A 22,583-nucleotide genomic window follows, 5' to 3' on the forward strand; every position below is an offset into this window, starting at 1 on the left:
TGTTGTTTCCACAGCCTCTTATCACAACCCAAGCATTTCCTTTCTATTGATCCCAGGTCTTTAGATAAACTCAACCAATTTGTCAACCAGAAAATGTTAAAATGTACCTATGGCCCTTACATTTGGCTCAGAGTAAATCTCTTCAAATAATTTACCGAGTTTGACGCTTTTCATAGATAAAAGCAGATTTCTTAAATGGCTGTGTTGTGCCTAGACATGAAATCAGTGTTGAGGCTTGTATTTTTTAAAATTAAGTAGGCTATAGAAAATGATTGTGTATAGGGAAAACACTCTAGAACGATGTTGTTGTTATTTATTTAGGAGACAGAGTCTTACTCTGTTGCCCAGGCTTGACTGCAGTGGTGTGATCTTGGCTCACTGCAACCTCCACCTCCTGAGTTCAAGCAATTCTCATGCCTCAGCCTCCCGAGTAGCTGGGATTACAGGCATGTGCTACCACACCCAGCTAATTTTTATATTTTTAGCAGAGACAGGGGATTTCACTGTGTTGGCCAGGCCGGTCTTGAGCTCGTGGCCTCAAGTGATCCGCCTACCTCGGCCTCCCAAAGTCCTGGGATCACAGGCGTGAGCCACCATGCCTGGCCTAAAACCTTGTTTTTCTTCTACTCTCATGCCATGACAACACAAACTACTTCTGTGACCAAATGTGTGGGCGGTTTTCTCCACACACCAAGCAGGAGACACTAGCTGGGTGTCCTCTAATTCAGTTCCAACACTGTCTACCCAGAGACAATGTCAGATCCCAGAAGTTGAGGCCTCAGTCTCCAGGACTGCTTTCCACCCCCAGCACACACTAGTCGCAAGTCTGGGCCTCCAGAACTTCTGACCGACTGGCTTCAAGTTGGAGTTCCCACAAGCCCCTCTTTGGGTTTGATTTGCTGGAGTGCATCATAGAACACTTACTTTTACTGGTTTATTATGAAAGATACTGTTAAGGATACAGGTGTGCAGAGCTGCTGGGTAGGGTGAGGCATGGAGGAAGGGGTGCGGAGCTTCCATGCCCTCCCTGGGTGTGCCACCCTTCAGAAACCTGAATTTTGATTTTAAGGCCTAGTAAGATATATTTTCCTTTTGAGTGCTTTTTTAAAAATATTACTGTTATCATTATTTATTATTATTATTGTTATTGTTATTATTATTTTGAGATGGAATCTCGCCCTCTTGCCCAGGCTGGAGTGCAGTGGCACTATCTCGGCTCACTCCAACCTCAGTCTCCTGAGTAGCTGGGATTACCAGCGCCTGCCACCACTCCCAGCTAATTTTTTTGTATTTTTAGCAGAGACAGAGTTTCACAATGTTGGCCAGGCTGGTCTTGAACTCCTGACCTCAGGTATTCCACCCGCCTTGGCCTCCCAAAGTGCTGGGATTACAAGCATGAGCCACCACGCCCGGCCTATTATTTTTTATTTATTTTTGAGACAGGGTCTTGTGAAGTAATTTTTTCCAGTAGCTATGGTTGAAAGACCTGTACAGTGATTCCTCAACATCTGAGAGTTTCTTCTCTCTCTTAGTGAGTACTGCAGATGTATATTTTTAGGTCTTTTTCAGCCTTTACTAAATTCATATGGACATATGTTACACTCAGAAGTGAGTGTAACTGGCCTTTAAGCTCTTTCTTGTTTCCCTATTGACTGGAGGGTAAAGTCCAAACTACTTAGCATGAACCAGGAAGCTCTTCCTTGGTCTTCATCATGGTTATACCTGCAGTTTTATTTTATCTTACACTATACCTCATTCATTTTACTCACCCCTTCCAAAGTTTATTAGATGTTCCTCCTCTCTGTGTCCAGAGCACTTAATATATGCTATATTCTATTTGCTAATATACCTGTTTTTCTCACCAGATGGAGTGCTTTGTGAGGGCAAATTGTATATTCCTGCCTCACTGAATCCCTAGCTCATAATGTGACTTTATAAGATTGAGTGAAAAACTACTATTTACCAGTAGCAGTTCTGGCTCTCACATTTATTTTATGCCAGTCTCATGCTAATACATACTGTGCAGTCATTTATTTTTGAATTTATATTTTTATTTTCTGTAACATACCTCTAGAGACAGTACAGTTATGTCATAATCGGTATTGCATTTAATTGTCACAGCAATTCTGCAAAACAGCTGTTTCTTAAATGAAAACTAATTTAGAGTTAGCGGTACATGCCCAAGGTCACTTAGTAAAAATTTGAACCATTATGCACACTCTCCTCCCCACCCCCACACCACACCAGATTCAGAGTAGAAATGTTTTTAGCTAATGAAAAAAATCACACTTTACATTGTTGTTTATTATTTCTCCCCTTTTAAAATATAGCTGGTGTATTCTCAGCAGGCCTTGCTCCAGCTGCATTTGTGCCAAATCCATACATTATTAGTGCTGCTCCTCCAGGGACCGATCCGTATACTGCAGCAGGATTGGCTGCAGCAGCTACATTAGCAGGTAACATACTATTTGTTCATCTTTATTATGGTTGCTTTTTAATGTATTTAGTTTTGGATGTAAGCTTTATTTTTATCTATTTGGGCAATTTGAAATCCCTAAGAAAAACTGAAACATTATCCAGAAGTAACTAAAGTTTCCAGGAAGTTAGTACTATTTTTCAACTGTAATGCTACAGGGAAAAGCTTAAGCAATAACTTTTCCTCATATACGTAATTGGCTTACATTTCAGCTTTATAGTTTTAGAAATCTATTGTCAACCATGAATCTCCATTTTAATGACAAACCCCATTACCCGCAGAGACAATGCAAAGTAAAATTACTTCTTAGAAAATAAAGTAGAGGTAGGTGGCCTGCATACATAGGTCAGGGATAGACTAGAGTAAGATAAACAGATACAGTAATTCTGAGAAAATATGTATCTAAAATTTCTTGAGCAATGCTAAAATGTACAAACAAGCTGGGGGACAAAAAGTTTGGATCAAGTTGGAAAGAACTTACTAAAAACTGCCCAGCCTGAGACTACCACCCAGAATCTGAAATAAAAGCCAAAGCTGGCCAGGTGCAGTGGCTCACACCTGTAATCCTAGCTCTTTGGGATGCCAAAGCGCCTGGCCTGGGTGACAGAGTGAGACTGTCTAAAAATGAAAACAACAACAAAAAAGCTTTATTTATTGTCTGTATAAGTAAGGAAAAGTTGTGTGCTGATGAGACACAGTCTTATTTGAACAAAGCAATTTGCTGATCTTAGTTGGGGTTGTTGGGAAGAGTTCGTTTTAGGTTGAGGTGGCTACAAAGACAGAAATGAGTTAGTCTGAGGCATTGTTTATATTGATTATACAGGCAAAAATAGGTTGATGTCTGCCTTAGAATTTTGTTTATTGGAATGAGTCTGCTAATGGGCTGACTTTCAAAACTTGAGGCTGTCACCGGTTTTTTTGTTTGTTTGTTTGTTTTTTGGGGCTTTGAGCAATATCTTGACTGAAATATTGTCACTAATCAGTTTGAAACCCACTTCTGACAGTCAGTATTTTCCTAGGAGACTGACTTTTTTTTTTTTTTTTTTTTGAGACGGAGTCTCGCTCTGTTGCCCAGGCTGGAGTGCAGTGGCACGATCTTGGCTCACTGCAAGCTCTGCCTCCCAGGTTCACGCCATTCTCCTGCCTCGGCCTCCCGAGTAGCTGGGACTACAGGCACCCACCACCACGCCTGGCTAATTTTTTGTATTTTTCGTAGAGACGGGGTTTCACTGTGTTAGCCAGGATGGTCTCTGTCTCCTGACCTTGTGATCCGCCCGCCTCGGCCTCCCAAAGTGCTGGGATTACAGGCGTGAGCCACCGCGCCTGGCCAAGACTGACTTTTAAAGTCAAGATCTTGTTTTAAAAAACGGGGAAGAAATTTCAGATTTATATTTGATATCTTAGCTACCACAATGAAACTAAGCTGTCATTAGCTTTTGGTGTGGACTTGGATGTGATTCTATAAGGATGTGAGCTTTTCTGGTGCCATTTAACAGAATGTTAGTATGTAAAGTGTTGGTATAATACAGAGAACCACTAAACTGTGGGTCTGATAGAAGTAACTTGAAGAGGTCATTTAGTTTGTGTATAAGCATTCTATGTATTTTGGACTTAGGTTTTCTAGGACCAGCATTGTCCAGTAGAAATACAATGTGAGCCAGAAAATGTAGTTTAAGATTTTGTAGTAGCCACATTATAAAAGTAAAAAGCAATAAAATTAATTTCAATAATACTCTTTAATTTGTCCCAACATATCCAAAATATAATAATTTCAGCATGTTAATAAATCCAGGCTCCTGGCTAGGTTGGATGAGTTTCTAGGTAGATGTTATGAATAGAGTTTACAAAACTTATATTTTTTATAATGTATCCTTTCATTTTTACAATGTGTCCTTTTTATTTTATTTTTACAATGTGTCCTTTTCATTGTTTTATTTTTACAGTGTACCCTGTTTATTATTTTTACAATGTATCTTTTTATTGTTTTATTTTTACAATGTATCCTATTTTTGGTAAACTATTCAGTGTCTTAATAGTCCTCATTTCAGGTTCGGCTTACCTGGCTATCTGTAGAAATAAAAGCTTTTTATTTTAGTGATTCAGTCAAATATACTGGGCTTTTTTCCCCTTTGAATGCAATGTGAAACCGAGAGTTTGACTTTTAAAAATACATTAATACAAATAAAGATGTCCTAAAATTCCACTGATAACATTTTAGGACATGTTTGTTATGTAAGTCAGGAATCATGACATTTTATTCATTACTTTAATGGTGAAGCTTATTATGCATAAAACTATTTACTTTCCAGGAATCAAATATTATCTTGAATAAAGTAGACTAGAGCAGGAACAATTTATTCTTATTTTCCTAGTTTGCCTTCTATTTTTCTTTCTGCTTATTTTATCTAGTGCTTTCTTGTCTTGACTCAGTTTCATTTTCCTAACCACATAAACACTGACATCTCATTTGTTTTCTTATAATTGGCAATTGTTCTGTGAGAATTGTGACTGTGAAATATGAAAAATATTTTAAAATTTAAGGTTTTCAACTCAAATACCATTGTAGCATGCTTGGTACCAGAATGTTCCCCAGTTTTGTGGAATAGATTGGTGTTATAGATTGGAAAGTAAAATATTTTAAAAGTATCTTGTAATCCGTCTCAGTAGTCAAAATTCTCTGAGAGAAACGATGAATTGAGCATTTAAAAAATCTTAGTTTTATGGAATCTATGTTCCCTGACTATATTAGCTGTATAGTGTCAGACCCAAAAATTTGCATTCATTAAATGTTGAATAGATGGTAAAGTGTCCTGTCAGTTTATTGGTAGCCTTGGGGTTGGATTCCTTGAGGTTGGATTCTCATCTTTTCGCTTTAAGACCATTGCTGTCACCCATCAATACTTTGTCTTTTATTATAAAGACATGTTCTTCTCTAAGTCTTCTTCCTGCCCCCTTTTATAATCTAATGATAGGTAACTAACCTCATGTCTATGTAAAATCTAGTAACTTTTTTTTCGGGGGTCGGGTGTGGGGTTTAGGTCCAGCAGTGGTTCCACCTCAGTATTACGGCGTTCCATGGGGGGTGTATCCAGCCAACTTATTTCAGCAGCAAGCTGCAGCTGCGGCAAATAACACAGCCAATCAGCAAGCAGCATCACAAGCTCAGCCTGGACAGCAACAGGTAGGCCTTCCTTCTGTTAAGTAATACCAAGTATTCTTTGAAATTCTTTGAGCTCCTAATGTTTAAGATTTGTGTTTTTCGACTTATGTTTCCTCACTGTGTAACATGACTCCTGGCATACAGTTGATACACAAGTATTTATGCATGGGATTTTTTTTTTTTCCTAATCAGTATCATATGAATTTAAAAGATTTGGTTGTATTCAGTTGCTGTGTTTCTGTTATTTTGCGATCTTGAAATCTCTAGCAGTTTCTAAATTTCTTTTCATCACTTCTTATTAGTGTGTTAATAATGTTCCTATCAAAATAATTATTCCTTCATATTTTTCCAGGTATTTACATTACAATTTTAAATGTTAATGTGTTTCTGACCAGTAAAAAGGGATTAGTAGTTATTTTTTATTTTTAAGCAATAAATGATAAAATATTTTCACTAAAGTTTAGCTTTAATTTCTGGAAAAAGAAAGATGTTTATATCTTTAAAATTTCAGCCTTTTTCAAAAGAACTAACTTGATAAATCTAAAAACACTATAATAAATATCAGAATTCTGGCTGTCACATTCATTGTATTTATACCGAAGAAGCACCATGGTATTGCTTACTTGGCAGTTAAACTTTATTCTGAATTTCCTTTAATATATTTTAATTTTTTTTTTTTTTTTTTTTTTTTTTTTTTTTTTTTTTTTTTGAGCAGTCTTACTCTGTCACCTAGGCTGGAGTGTAGTGGCATGATCTCAGCTCACTGCAACTTCCACCCCAGGTTCAAGCGACTCTCATACCTCAGTCTCCCAGGTAGCTGGGATTACAGGTGTGCACCACCACACCCAGCTAATTTTTTCTATTTTTATTAGAGATAGGGTTTCACAATGTTGGCCAGGCTGGTCTCGAACTCCTGGCCTCAAGTAATCCACCCACCTCGACCTCTCAAAGTGCTGGGATTATAGGTGTGAGCCACCGCACTCGGCTGGCTAATATATTTTGATTCTAAATAGTTGCTCTGTTGAAGCTGTTTTTGGCTCAGTCCTTTGACATCATATCACTTCATTGTTTAATAAATTATTTTTTAATCTGTATCTTTGGACAAACGTAATGTCACATTAGCTTAAAATATACACACCTGTGTTTGATGCTTACTTACAGAGAAGGACTTAGGACTCCCACTTGTACTGAGTTGTTTAAAATTAATGATTAAGTTTATCATGCTTGTGTATGGTTGATACAATAGCTATGTATTGCAGAACAGTAAACCTTGACCAGACTAAGTTTTCACCTTGTTTTGATATATAATCCTGTGTTCTTTTTAAAATATTATGTTTAAAAGCAGCTTTTACTCTTATTAAGGCTTCTGAATCCTGAAAACTTCGTTTGGTCTGCATCAGTCTCGTAACAAATTCGTAATTTATTTGCCGAATCTTTCCGTATTTCCTTTTTCAGCCTTAGTATTTTTTTTTTTTTTGAGATGGAGTTTCGCTCTTGTTGCCCAGGCTAGAGTGCAATGGAGTGATCTCAGCTTACCACAACCTCTGCCTCCCGGCAGCAATTCTCTTGCCTCAGCCTCCCAAGTAGCTGGGATTACAAGCATGTGCCATCATGCCTGGCTAATTTTGTATTTTTAGTAGAGAACAGGGTTTCTCCATGTTGGTCAGGCTGGTCTTGAACTCCTGACCTCAGGTAATCCGCCTGCCTTGGCCTCCCAAAGTGCTGGGATTACAGGTGTGAGCCACTGCGCCCAGCCTAGAAAATAATTTTAATAAAATCTAATTTTAGGCCGGGTGCAGTGAATCACTTGAGGTCAGGAGTTCAAGACCAGCCTGGCCAAAATGGTGAAACCCTGTCTCTACTAAAAATACAAAAACTTAGCCAGGCGTGGTGGCTGTTGTCCTAGCTACTGGGGCGGCTGAGGTGGGAGAATCACTGGAATCCAGGAGGTAGAGGTTGCAGTGAGCTGAGATCATGCCATTGCACTCCAGCCTGTGTGACAGAGCGAGACTTCGTCTCAGAAAAAAATCTAATTTTAAAGTCTTGAGATTTTGCCATGCCTCCTACTCCCAAACAAATCTTTAAAAAAAAAAAAAAACTACCAACTGTCAGCCACGGGCCTTACGGCGCTAAGCTCTGGATCTCTGTGCGCTGACGTGGGACCAGCCACGGGGAGGCGGGGATCAAATAGCCGAGGCCAGGATTTTGGCCACCACCCGGGCAAGTTGCAGGATAGTGGCGCCGGGAGCAAAAGCGGCATGATGCAGCTCATACACCTGGAGTCCTTTTATGAAACAACCTCCTGGGCGTATCAAGGAAGATGACACTAAGCTGGAAGACTGCATACCAGATGTACCAGGCAATGAACATGCCAGGGAATTTCTGGCTCACACACCAACTAAGGGACTTTGGATGCCACTGGGGAAAGAAGTCAAAGTTAAGCAGTTACTTTTCATAGGATTGCTTCATAATTTCTTGGTGATGGAAAATTCATTCCTAAAGCAACAAGATTAAAGGATGCGTGGGTTGGCGTTGCAAACGGTATGGTCACCAAATGGGCGACAAAGAATGCCCTTTCTTTATCAAAGGCAACTGAAAGAGCAGTTCAGAGTAGCACATGAAGATCCCATGTATGGCAGCATGTGAGGCAATAAAAGACATGAAAAGGATGTAAGGATACAGCAGTTAAAACAGTTACTGGAGGATTCTATCTTGAATGAAGATGGGAGCAGCTCTAGTTCCTCTGAAGTAAAGAGAAACCCAAGAAAAAGAAGAGGAAAGAAAAGGAAGAAAGAAAAGAAAAAGAAGAAAAAAAGGAAGCACAAATCTTCCAAGTCAAATGAGAGTTCTGACTACGGGTGACAAGGACTTGACTTGTTCAACATTGTCTTCTCAAGAATTAAACACTGTAGCCAAGGAACAGAGGAATATGCAGTCGGATAAAGTACCAGAATAGAGACACTGAGAGAGGAGGATATGTGGGTCACAGCAGTGAGCTCCCACCTGTCTTCCAGTGAAGATGTGACCCCAGGAGAAGTATCTCCTTCCATGTACTAGCTCTGGACAGAGGCTGATTTTAGGCAGGAAAGTTTCTTCGATGTTGTCCTCTCTGCTGGTAACATGAGTTTACCATTCATTCTTTTGAAATAGCTTCCACAAGGTGGCAGGACTGAGGGAATCTCTGAGGCGTGTCTTCCAGGCCCTGCCACAGCTTGTGCCTTCCACAGTGTGGACTCAGTTCCAGTGGATGTCAGGCCGGAGTCTTCTCTGTTGTTGAGAAAAATCAAAGCTCATTATTTGTTTTTTAAAAAAAACTACCTTGTTAAAGAGCGCACATATTAGAAATAGTTTTTAACCAAAGATTTTCTGTAACCTCCATGTTGCTTTATAGATTGTTCTAGCTGTTAAGAGCTAGTGATTGTGTTTTTGATGTTAATGTATTTTGTGATTTTTCATGCTAAATCTACATTTCCTTGCGTGTAAATGTTTAAAGAATATCCAAAGGCTGTTTGTAATAAATACACAGTTGTCCAAGATAAATTTACTTATCTATTATTTTATATTGATTTTAAGAAAATCGTTTTACCTTTGTAGGTTCTCCGTGCTGGAGCAGGTCAGCGTCCTCTTACTCCCAATCAGGGTCAGCAAGGGCAGCAAGCAGAATCACTTGCGGCAGCTGCAGCAGCAAATCCAACATTGGCTTTTGGTCAGGGTCTTGCTACTGGCATGCCAGGTATACAATTGGTCATTTGTGGAAATTTGAATAGATTTAAAGTGTTAAGTGTAGGTACTCACACTGAAGAGTGAAAAAAATCAAAACTGTATTTAAAATCTTGCCTACCTTGTAACAAAATATTTAGAACTCAGATGCTAATAATTGAAATCAGTATTGATTGTGAGACTCAATGACAGGAATGGTAAATATGTATCAGAATTCTCAACACAGCCATTTTTTATAGCATCTATCTAAACCTAACCCAGAATTTTTAATGTATTGCTTCAAGAAGTAGAACAGTTGTTGAGAGTTGGTATGCAAGACAGAACCTATTTGCCACTCCTGCTTTATAACAATCGTCGTTTAGTTAATAGCAGAAGAGTTTGCAGCTAATGTTTCTTACTTTGAACCCTGTTTAATCTTGTTTAGCCCATTTATAGCCTTTAAAACTGTTATTTATAACTTAATAGCAACAGTGTCGATAATGTGTCTTTGAAAGCCTAGTATAAAAAATTACAGTATAAAATTTCTACCCATTGCTACTGTACAACTTTTGGGAAAGGGCAACACAGTATTTTTTTCTGAAACGATCACTAATAATAATGGAGAAAGAACGGTTGTTTTCTAAGTAAAAAAAAAAAAAAAAATGCAGCACTTGTTTTTAAACTTTAAAGCTATATTGGAATATCAGTAGATAAGGCATAACTTGCCATTCTCTTCTGAAGATTTAAGTATGCTTTTTTTCACTTTTGGTATATCAGTGGTTGTCCCTATATGGGTTACTTACTAATGATACTTGACTTCCAATTTCCATTTAATCATAATGCAGTTTACTTTTCTACTCAGATCATTTAGGAAATGTGTTCAGTGTATTGGAAAAAATAATGACTTGCATGATTGAGGGTTTCTTTTATATATTAAGTACTTGTAAATACTTTGGTTTGTTGTTTGAAGGATTTCTATTTCAATTACATTTATTCTTTCTCTCTGGAATTTTAAGATCTGAATTTATCATCTTGTCTGGTTCACAGGATAAAGAGATTTTCATCCTGCTGTCCCTGAAGTAGAAATGATAGTAGAGTGGGTGGCATTCTCATTATTTTATTTTTTATACCCCAGCCATATATTTTTGCTTCCTGGACTCTACTGTCATGGAGTCATTGTGGATTAGAGACCTTGGCAAAAGCAGACTTTTGAGAAATGGACTGTGAAGCTGAAGTTGTTTTAGGCACATGGACGTTGGGCTGAAAAGAAGTGAGCTGGGAGTTTTTGAGGGCCACTAAGACTATTTTGGGTTCTTCTTAGGTTTTAGCTATATGTAGAACGGGGAGAGGAGTTATGGAGTACAACAATTTTTCCTGCTTAACTAGTTGCTCTGTGGAACCTGGAATTAAGAGAGTGCCTCTGGCCTGCATGTGTTTGCTGTGTCCTGTAACTCACTGATCCTCCTAGGCTCTTGATGCTGGCCCTATTTCTCATTTCTTAGGCACGTGCCACCACACCCAACTTTTTTTTTTCTTTTGTATTTTTAGTAGAGACGGGGCTTCACCATATTGGCCAGCTGGTCTTGAACTCCTGACCTCATGATCTACCCACCCTGGCCTCCCAAAGTGCTGGGATTACAGGTGTGAGCCACCACGCCCAGCCACAACATGTCTTAAAGTGGATTACTTAATCTTTTGAGCCACAACTTTTTAGCCTTTTTAGAAATATAAACGTAAAAACCACTCTCATAAGAAGGGTCTTACTAGGATTTGTATTTGTATGTTTCAGTGACTTTTGGGCTGTTCACATGATCCCCTCACACTAAAACTTTCTTTGATGCCTTCTTTACTTCATTCTGCCCAGACTATGATGATGAAATAATTCTCATTTTCCATATCCAAATAGTTACATAGTTATAAAGCTAATGTGTATACTAAAAAGGGCTCACTTGAGAAAATCGATGTTCCTTCAGGGCTCATACTTTAACTCTTCTTTCTAGCTTTCTTCAGTACTTTATCAGATCCCTAGTTACTGTTCTATTCTTAACTCTTCTGCTTTATATCCTGTGTGCTGTTGTTTTTCCGTCTTGAATCTTTAGTCTTTCCGTCTCCCAATCCTTCCTTTCAACCCCACTGTGCTATTCTGCCTGTTCACCCTAAAAACCTTTATCTCTGCTCTGCTTCCCTCATGGACTGTTTGTCAAAATTTATACTCTATCCCATAACTCTTAAATTCTGCCTCTGTAATTCCTTTGTAGTATCTCTAATATAACTTAGTGACGGTTACAAAGTACAATTTCCTCTGTATCTTTTTTTATGCTCAGTTTGTTGCAGTTCACCCTGTTGACTGTGTCCAACTCTTTGTAACTCCTTTCTGCTGAGTGGTATTTCACTCATAGCCTTGTCACCTCTCATTGCTTTTTTATCAGTCTCTGCTTCCTCTATGTGTATCCTTAAATATAAAAGACAGTCTGGCTTAATGGCTACCTTCTTCAGAGTCAGATTTGCTGTATTTCCACCACATAGCTGTTGTGTAACCATGCCCAAGTTATTTTCCTTTTTGAATTTTCGTTTCGGATAGGAAAAGTGGAGATACTTTAGACTTATTCTTCAGGAGAGTATATTTGCATTAATCCTTTCAACTGTTATCCCTGTGAATTTACATCTGCATCTTGGATTCTTTTCTGAACACCTAATACATGTCTGTCCTTATACCAGACATTTCTACTTTTATGTTGCAGGCACTCCTCAAATTGAAAATGTCAGAAAATGAACTCACATTTCCAAATTTTCCTGTCTACTGTTTACCTTGTTTCACTTAACTCTACTATTCTCTAGAACTAGAAACTCTTAGCTTCAGCTTCAAAGTTATCTTTAACTATTGGTTTTCTTCTGTGCCTCCAAATCCAATAACTTGCCAATTCTCTACCATTCTGTCTCATGGTCATTTTTATTTTTATAGAGACAGTGTCTGTGTTGCCAGACTGGTCTTGAACTCCTGGCCTCAAGCAATTTTCCTGCCTTGGCCTCCCAAAGTGCTGAGATTATAGGCCTACCAAATCTCTCGACTTCCTTCATAGTCCTGTGCTTTAATGCACTAGACCATATACCGTTACCCAAACATACTGTGCACTTCTATGCCTCTAGTCCTAGCTCATGTTCTTTTTTTTCTAGCTTAAAATACCCCTTTATAAATTTTAAACAAAATTGGTGTATATAGTTCTTGCTTTTTAAAATTTCAGCCCATAAACATTTTGTGATTAACTATCCTTCTCATCTTTTAATATGGTCCCTTTCATGAAGCTTTCCTCAATCTTTCCCAGTGCTCATTCATTGATAATTACTCCCTTGTCTGCTCTCTTTGGTATATTACTCGCGTCTTCTTTTAGTACTTCTGTATGACTTGCATTTCATTTAGCTATTTGTGGTTTATTTTCACCATTCTACAACCCTTATTTTAATGTGGTTGTAGATGGGAGGTGTCTTAGAGAGTTCTGTTTCTCTGAAAGGAAGTTGTCAGATCTATGTCATATGTTAAAGTAAATGGCATTTTAGAATTAAGAAGGGGTGTGTTTCCTCCTCTGCTAGATTGCATAATTCTTGAATATGAGGACCATGTTTTTTTTGTTTTTGTTTTTCAATTCCCCCTGTCTTGTCTTTCTGTATCATTCTTCCCTATGTCTTTTTTTTTTTCCTTTTCCCACTCTTCATACATTCATCTAACCAGTCACAGACTTTCTCAGTAGCAAAAAGATAATTCAGATGAGATCAGGCACGATCAGGGTTGTATGGCCATAGACAAAAAGAATGGAAATTAGCAATTTTTGAACGGAGTTACAGTGAAAATGCTACATATTTAAACTTGTGGATTAGAACAAAAACAGAACATAGAGAATATGTAGGTTTTAATGATTACATTAAAAAATTAGGCTGGAAATGAATGAGTTAAGCATTTATCTAGAAACTCTAAAAAAAAGAGAATAAAACCAAAGAATGTAGAAGGAAGCAAATAATAAAAATAGGAGCTGATATGAATGAAATAGAGAATAAACAAAATAATTATTCCGGAAATTACTTTGAAAAGACAATGAAGTTGACTACCTCTTTGAAAAGACAATAAAGTTGATAACCTCAGAGACTCATCAAAACAGAGAAGGCATAAATAACCAATAACAGGAAAATTAAACAATCATTAGCTATTAGGAACAATCTCATGTTAGTAAATTAGAAAATGTAGACTAGATAAATTATGATGTCCATCTTTATCATAAATAGAAATTCTGTTCTTATAATTCTCAGGCCAAAAAATAAGGGGAATCCTTGATTCCTTTTTTCCTCACATCCCACGTCTAATCTCAGCAAATCTCGAGTGTTTTCCGAATTCAACTACCTTTCTACTGTCACTTATATTTTGACTTGGTCCTCATTACTTCTCTGGATTAGCTTTCCATCTGGGTTCTCACATCTTCTTGTCCCTCTTTTCTCCCCTATGGAGTCCTCTCTCTACACAGTAACTTGAGTGCAAGAAAAGTCAAAGTAATTCACTCCTCTCCTCAAAACTCTAATGGTTTCCTTCCTGAAGTCAGAGTAAAAGCTCAAGTTATTAACAGTGACCTGTAAGGATCTGGCCCCTTGTTGCCTGTCTTACTCTTCGCTCCGTCTCTCTTTCAGTCGTAATGGCTTACTTTCTGTGTCTTCTATTTGGAGATGTCTTCCTACAGATATCTGCTTGACTAGTTCTCTCAGTTTCTTTAGATTTTTCCTCATACGTCATCTTGTTATGGAGATTCTTCATGACTCTCAGCTTTGAATTATTAATACTGTTGTCACTGCCAAATAACTTCTATCCACTTTCCGTGTCTGATTTTTCTCTCCTTTTAATATGTGAAACTGTCTAACATACCTTTTTACTTATTTTTCATGTATCTCACTTGAAGCAGAAAATAATCTCCTTTAAGGATATTTTTCCTTATTTTTCCCTGCTTTATCCCAGTACCTAGAATAGTGCCTGGCATGTGGTAGCCACTTGATAAATATTTGTCAAATGGATGAATTCATGAAAAATTAAGCTAAGTACAGAATGAGAGTGGGAAAAAATATCATTTTGTGACAAAGGAACAGAATGCACCAAACTCCTGTGCTGAGGGGAAGGGTGGTGCTTCTGAGGAGTTTGAACCCCCATTTTTCCCAATACATAAAAGGTACATGAGTACCAGGTAAAACTAGAAAGACAGCCAGGAACCAACCAGATCATGTTGTGGGCCATATTCAGAGCTTTGCTTTTCATTTCAAACCCTTTGAAAGGTTTGGAGCAAGAGTGTGGATTGATATCTTTTAATATCAATCTCAGACCACAGTCTCTGTGGAGAATGTGTTATAGACATGGGACAAAAGAGCAAGGGCAGACCATATAATCTGGTTGGACAGGAAAGTAGCCATCAAGAGAGTGGATGGATTTGAGAAAGATTTAGAAGGTAAATGAACAGGACTTCAGAGATGAGTTGACTGTGGGTTATTTCCTTTCTGGCAATTTATATATGCAAAATTTAGTTAAGGAGCAGTTAAGTGCTGTTTGATTTGTATGTTTATGAACAAGAATATTTTCTGTGTGCCTTGGATTTAGGACTAGACCACACATACCAGTTAAGACGATTGACTGGTATGTACAGCTTGAAATTTACTAGTAATGTGGATGTTTTATTAGCAGCGTGCTAATGCTTATTCTTGATCAGAATTACCGTATTTACTAAAAACAACCTATGCATGTGTGTTAGTCTTACAGGTGAAGTGTTTATCTGAGCACTGTTTATTATATTTGAGCTGAATTTAGCCTACTGTGTTTAAAGGCAATAAAATGTTCATGCTGCATTATCACTAATTTTACTGTAACTCTCACTTTTGCATAGTATTAACAAAATAAGACTTAAAAATTTGAGGTTGGAATGTATTTCAATATAGTCTGTGTTTTAAAAAACTTCCTAAAGGGCCAGACACAGTTGGGAGACTGAGGTGGGAGGATCGCTGGCCCAGGAGTTAAAGACTAGGCTAGGCAACGTAGTGAGGCCCTATTTCTATAGAAAATAAAAAGAAATTATCTGGATCTGGTGGCATGTACCTGTAGTCCCAGCCACTTAGGATGCTGAGGCGGGAGGATCATGTAAGCCCAGGAGTTTGAGGCAGCAGTGAGCTATGATTACGCCACTGTGCTCCAGCCTAGACAACAGAGCAAGACAGCACTCGTTAAGGGAAAAAAAAGTTGCCAATACATTTTTTGCTGATAGTTGTAAGGTTATTGGGCCTCAGTTTTTGTCGTTTTATAAGGCATCCTTTCTAAACTGAGTTCCAGAAAAGAATAAAGCCTTACTACTGCTCTGAAGTATCCACAGTGTATATAGTTAACTTCTCTCCTATGATTCCAGAGTGATGCTTGTTATATACCATCCTTAGGAGAATTAACAAAATACTTACTTAAATCATTTTCTGTGTTTTTGGTTCAACAGGGAATCTCCATTGAGAAAGGCTGCTAAGAAGTTAACTTTATTCTCCACTAGTTGTGAAGATTACCTACCTTGTGCTTAAGGCTATAATAAAACTAAAGCCTGTGTGATTTTAATTAAACTCTAGCTTGAGAATCTTCACAAATAGAATGTTTGGCTTACGTTTTTAAAGAGATGGTTACAAATGAAAATCTAAGGGAATGCTGGTAATGAGGCACTTGGTTTTGAACTTCAATGAAATCGCATAGTAAACATTTCGTAGTGTTCTCCCTCGCTACTCCCAGTTTTTTTAATCCTTCCTCTTCGAAGGACTAAATGGTGATTTTTTTTTCTAATATCAGCCCTTCCTTCATAGCCGGTAGTTTCTATATTAAGGAAAATACTTCTTCATTTTGTGGCCCCTGAGTAAAATTTAGAGAAAAAATGTTTAATGACAGTCTATTACTTTTTCATATATTTAGTAAGACCTTGTCAAATGTGTTGCTTTGTATATATTAACTAAGGATTTTATAGTAATAGTACAAATAGCTGTGTTTTCTAGTTGAAAAAATACAAATGCAGGGGAAAACAAATATGCATGTTTTTGTAGTAAGTGCTTTCATTAGTAAACCTTTATTTTATTTAGGCTATCAAGTACTAGCTCCAACTGCCTATTATGATCAGACTGGTGCCTTAGTGGTTGGCCCTGGAGCAAGGACTGGCCTTGGAGCTCCAGTTCGGTTAATGGCTCCAACACCTGTTTTAATTAGTTCAGCAGCAGCACAAGCTGGTAAGTGTAACTGACATTTTTAGGATAATATTTTTCTGGTGTTGAGATATCATTTTTAAAATACAGAATTTTCTGGGTGGTTTAAAGAAGTATCTGAAATTTATTTTACAGCAGCAGCAGCAGCAGCTGGAGGAACTGCAAATAGCCTTACAGGCAGCACAAATGGTCTGTTTCGGCCAATTGGCACTCAGCCACCACAGCAGCAGCAGCAACAGCAGCCAAGCACTAATCTGCAATCTAATTCATTTTATGGAAGCAGTTCTTTGACTAATAGCTCCCAGAGTAGTTCTTTATTTTCTCATGGACCTGGTCAACCTGGAAGTACATCTCTTGGCTTTGGAAGTGGTAACTCTTTGGGTGCTGCTATAGGCTCAGCCCTCAGTGGATTTGGTTCATCAGGTAAGTTTGTTTTTACGATGAGTGTACTCTGCTAAGTGGAAGAGGTATATGAGTGTGTTTAACATTAAAATAAGCAATAATAGCATGTAGGTTAGGAAGGACAGGAATAAAGTATTGGACTACTGGTTTAATTTTGTAGGAAAAAAAATATCCTGCATATCTTTTCAACACTCACCAATGTTTAACTCACTATAGGCAGCCTGTTCTTTACTCATATATAATACATCTCCTTTTTCCCTGGCTCTAGGAATTGATTACTGTAATTTTTGTTTTAGTAAGGTTTATTTGGGTCAATATATTATTCACTAATTATTAGCTCATCTTCATTCACTACATAATATTAATGTTCGTGGAGGCAAATATTTTGCCATCTTAAATTTTTGGTATTTTAAAGCAGTTATCTTTATGTGCTTATTAGATGGTTTATTCTTATTAAATGCTGGTGGTTTATTACAGTTTTTAAATTTGGCCTAATATAAAAAATACATATGTGTGTGTATAAATAATGAAATGTTCTACACAGAATCCCCTGAGAAGCTACCAGTATGGTTATCTTTTAGATTAAATAAGTTAGCCTTTGTCACTAAAAATTTACTTAAAAGGGTATCTATTCATGTATCTTAGCTTTATATAACACTTAACAAATCAAAATTTTAAATAGCTTCACTAAATAATTGACCCACTCAAAACTGGTTCCTGGATCCTGTGGTAGAGGAAGAACTAAGTGAAATCAGAAGAGGCCCACGTTGACTTCTTGTTGATACACTTGGTGTATTCTGTGAGGTTTCCACAGTACTCAGGAAACATTAGGGAAAAAATAGCTGACCCAATTCTATCGGTGCAGTTGGCAACCTTTTCTTCATGAGGATAGGGCTATTTGGACCTCAAGAGATTTTCTGTTTCTATAACATAACTTGCTACAGTCCTTAATATCTGTTTCTCATCTCTTTTCTTACCACATCAAATTATATTCTTTTCTGGTGTGGAAAATTGCAGAACTAACACATGCCAGGCATTATTAACAATGCTTGCCAGTTTTCTAAGGGAGTGTCTTCTGAACTTTTATCATTCATATATACAGGAAGGATGCTCTAGAACAGCCATAAACTTTTAGATGGCAGAATCTTTTTTCATTTATTGTAATGAAATACAATAAGTGAATGTCATATTTGACTGACACAGAATTATCTGAAGACTGCTCATAAGAATTTCTGAGGGAAAATCCAGTGAACATGGGGATTGTTAAATCTTTTCATTTTTGTACTTGAGTTTTTTCATTGCTTTTGGAGTTGTGTATCTCTTTGTCCACCTCACGCACTCCCATAGGACTCATTCCTTGTTTGTAACACAATTGGGACATTTTCTCCAAAGAATCCTAAATATTCTGAGGAAAACTGGAAGAACAAGTAACATAAAGAACAAACTTGTGGAAATAGTTTTTAAATTATAAATCATAGGCCCTAAATAATTCAGAAAAAAGAGAATATTGATTAAACCCCATGTTTCCTTTCTCACGTAGTATGTCACTGATGGTCTGGTTCAGATTTCTAGGCCCCTACTCAATTCTTTCAAATTTCCATTTGTTTCTTAGTTAGGGCTGTTTTCCCCCTTTCAGGGATTGATTGACATGAACATTTTGTCCACTATAGATGCCCTGTTTCCCCAAAACTAACCTTCACACCTCCGTTATTTACAAGCATGGCTTACTCAATTCTGACTCCAATCTGTAGAGCTTCATTTTACCTTGCTTTAGAGAGCGTTAGTGATTGCCACCCCTGAATGCCAGTAAAGAGTCCATCATCTCCCTCCTCTTGGGCATTTTGTGGGAGTTTATTCAAGTGCTATACATATGGACTCTTACAAGTTTGCCCACTGCCTTTTCACATTATGGCAATTACTTACTTACATGAGCTCTAAAACGTAATATGATTGTGTGCCTGTATACACATATACAAGTAACATACACAGTCATTCTCTTACCTCTATGATGAAATTATTAATGTTTAACATTGTTAAATACCCCATTTTATGATACAGTTGGCCAAGAAGCCTAAACATCGTAACATATAATTTAAATCATCTTTTCTATGATCTGTTATTTTTTAAAGTGTTGTTACAATTGAAAGTTAATAATTTAGCCTTTTTTTCACAGTCGATGAATGATTAGCAGTCTGTCTACCCTCTTAGATATCTTAGGTACACTTTGTTTCATATCTCATAGTCATACTGTTGGAGATAATTTAGGCATATAGTAAAACTTAAAGAGCCAGCTTCTTTATATTTAAGGTTATTTCTGAATTATTTTTAAATGTTTGGCTTGACTTTTCCTTTTTGGAGGAAAATAATATTGCATGTGTCAAAACTGGTTTCTTGGATTATTTGTCAGGGGAATAATGCTGCTCTCATTAGAGCTGTTGTCTTTTCATTGTCAGTTAAATTGTTTTCTGAAATAAATAGGAATTTAAAATGTAGCCATATTTTAGAAAAATCACTTTGACAGTGTCCTTTTAAATTAGCATAGTTAATGTAGCATACATTGCCAGTTTTACCAAAACCAACTCAAGAATAGCTGTTCATTACGTGTGCTTATAATTCATTTTTGCAATAAAAATGCATATAGGCACCTAATATTTTCTTAATATGATACCTTAAAATGTAAAATTTTCAACAAAACATGATCAGTCTCAGAAACTGCATTGGCTGGTATAAAAGGTTGAATAGCATTATAATCTTTTGCCTAATGTGGTAGCATAAGCCTGGTTTTTTTAACCCTTTATAGAATTTTGAATTTGGCAAAACCAACGTAATTAAGTTTTCCGTCTGTATTATACTCTTACCTTGGTCTACCCATGATGTATTCTCCTTAATTTTTTTCTTTATACCCTGTATGACCTACTTATATATGACTTGTGGTTAAATAAGATTTAATAGAAACTTAGATTCCTTGAAAAGCATTGCCATATTGGTCCGAATATAGAGCTTGTCATTTAAAAATTTATTTGGCAGGTTCAGAAATGTGGTTTGAAATTTTCTTAGATGTAAAAGTTATTCAGTTAAAAGAGGCTAGTGCTTAGAAATAGGAAGGAAACATACTTGAATATATGGGCTTTAAATGAGACTTGAGAACTGAGAGTTTGGACAGCCCTTAGAGATGCATGCTGTGGAATTTGATTATCCAGACAGGTGTTGATTAACAGCCAGATCTTGATTAGCTCTTCTGAGCATGTCTAGCTCACCAGGGCCTACATGGCCTTTATTTTCTGCACTATAAAAGGAAAAAGGATTAGAAGGATAATAGTTACATGCGGTATTAAGTAAAAATTCGGTATGCAGTGTATTAAGGGATGTAAAGTAAGAGAAATTGTGTATTATCAAATGACAAAAACCTGATCAGCCTTGAGTAAGGGGCTCAGGAGGCAGTAGTACTAGCATCTTAGGAGTAGAAGAGTCCTGTGGGATAAGTGAAAGTACGTCTTTGGTTTGATAACAGTGAGAGCTATTAATTTTCAAAAAGTTGAGTTACTTTGTAATGTAGTTAAAGAACAAGGGAGAGTGTGTAGTGTGAAAAATGCTGTTGAGTTAGCTGCTCTCTGTATTTCACAACTGATCAATATTCGGGCCAATATGGACTTAAAGGGCTATGTTTTGAACACAGCTAGATGACAAATTAAATATGAATGGTGAAGGAAATGTACTAATATTTTATTTATTTGTATAATCTTTTCTTGGCATTGAGTTAAAGTCTAAGAAGCAGGTTTCAGAGATTAGGATACTACCAGAATTTAAACTTAATGGAATTTAATCTCTAGCATGTCCTAATGCAGACAACTTGCAATTCCAGGGTTTATAAATCATACCAGGGTATTAAAGCACAGTAATCAGATGTGTCAGTGGTAAATATGTGTGAAATAATGAATCATATGACTGCTCTGTTAAGTATTTGGTTCTTTATTGGGGTGCATTTATACCCTTTTATGATTAATAAGTTAGTATATATAGTTATCACAGTAATTATCTTCTCCAAAATGTTTCTAAAAATAATTATTGTGATCACTTCTGTTATTGCCCAGCGAAGAGTTGGGGATAGGTTTTATTCAGTTAACACTGTATGTAATTAGGGTTTTTTTTATTTCTTCTTCAGTTGGCAGTTCTGCAAGTAGTAGTGCCACAAGGAGAGAGTCTCTATCTACTAGCTCTGACTTGTACAAAAGATCTAGTAGCAGCCTAGCACCCATAGGGCAACCATTTTACAATAGTCTGGGATTTTCCTCCTCTCCAAGTCCAATAGGCATGCCTCTGCCAAGCCAAACTCCAGGACATTCACTTACGCCACCGCCATCACTTTCATCACATGGATCCTCATCCAGTTTGCATTTAGGTAAAAAAAAAACCAAAACCCTTTTTATTTGTATGTATACATGTATGTGTGTTTGTGTGTGTGTTTATAATATATGTAAAATATTTAATGTTGGATAAAACATGCCAAATTGCTTTTGCTTTTAGATATTAGTCTTTTGAAAAAGTTCTACTTTCCTGAAAATTCAAAGTGAGGGTCTAATGTACACTGAGGTAAAGACCCCCCTATTGTTTCTTATGTTTCTTTTATGAAATATAATGGTGTGTTTTTTCTTGTCTGTGCTTTTGATTTGTGTGTTTTAGAGCATCTGAAAAGTCAACTATTTAAACATAATAGTGAAAGAGAAATTTCACTATCAAAAGATTTGCACACCATAAGAAAAACATTAGTTACATAGCTACTGAACTAGGTTAGTACACTGGTTTTTGCTTTGGTCTTTCTATGCCTGGCCATTTTACCAGATAATTATTTCAGTGAATTTGAATTTAGTGTATTTGTCACTTAAGGAAGCTTATAGGCTTGGGCCATATACTTCTCTTTTGGATGTGTTAAAGAAAAAAAATGTTTTAGGCTTATTGTACCCCTGAAGTTGGAGCATTGAAAACTTTGTTTATATTTGTATATTAAAATTGTTCCCACCCCCAAATTATTAAATTGGTTATTACCTTTTTTCCCTCTCCAGGAAGTATTTATCCATGTAGATAATACGTTTTGAAGGGCTTTGGATATCAGAGGCTGTGTATGAATCCCTATCTTGTCAAAGAAATTATTTTTTTAAAACTTTATTTTGAATTTTTGTAATTCTAGTTATTCAGCTGAAACTGAGGGATTCTATAGCCAGCTTTTATGTAATTGGAAAGATTTAAATCAGCTTGTGTTTTAAAAAGTAATGTTGCTACTGTAAGCAGATGTACTGTAAGTTAGTGATTGTTTGACCACCCCCTCCAATTACATGGGTATAGCTATTTAAAAAAAGAAAACAAAAACAAACAAAAAAACTTACTAATACAATAAATGTCCATGTAACAAAGGTATCTGTTGCAGTGTTCATTTTGATTTACTTTATTGCACACACAGTGGGCTAGATTTCTTTTTTAAAGACTCTGGTCTTCCACCCCAAATTCTGGGCCTTTGCTCATTTGGGGTATTGATACTGAACATATACAGCCAATTAATATATTCAAATGGAGCCCTAAGATCCACTTTGCAGTACTAGATGTGTGGAT

General features: G+C 36.8%; 1 protein-coding gene across 32 annotated transcripts in view; it reads left to right on the plus strand.

The window, feature by feature from the left end:
• PUM2 (pumilio RNA binding family member 2) overlaps positions 1–22,583 on the plus strand; it is a 104,814-nt gene that overhangs the window by 52,065 nt on the left and 30,166 nt on the right. For 21 of the 32 annotated variants that reach the window (XM_063713762.1, XM_024242812.3, XM_054548342.2 and 18 more), the window contains 6 exons: positions 2,331–2,456; positions 5,515–5,657; positions 9,231–9,369; positions 16,458–16,601; positions 16,713–17,000; positions 21,142–21,378. In XM_063713762.1, coding sequence (XP_063569832.1) covers positions 2,331–2,456; positions 5,515–5,657; positions 9,231–9,369; positions 16,458–16,601; positions 16,713–17,000; positions 21,142–21,378 — 1,077 coding nt within the window. The remainder of the gene's footprint in view (positions 1–2,330; positions 2,457–5,514; positions 5,658–9,230; positions 9,370–16,457; positions 16,602–16,712; positions 17,001–21,141; positions 21,379–22,583) is intronic. The other 11 variants (XM_054548350.2, XM_054548351.2, XM_024242815.3 and 8 more) reach the window with 1 other exon arrangement.

This window comes from Pongo abelii, chromosome 12 (assembly GCF_028885655.2).
Source record: "Pongo abelii isolate AG06213 chromosome 12, NHGRI_mPonAbe1-v2.0_pri, whole genome shotgun sequence".
NCBI lineage: Eukaryota > Metazoa > Chordata > Mammalia > Primates > Hominidae > Pongo > Pongo abelii.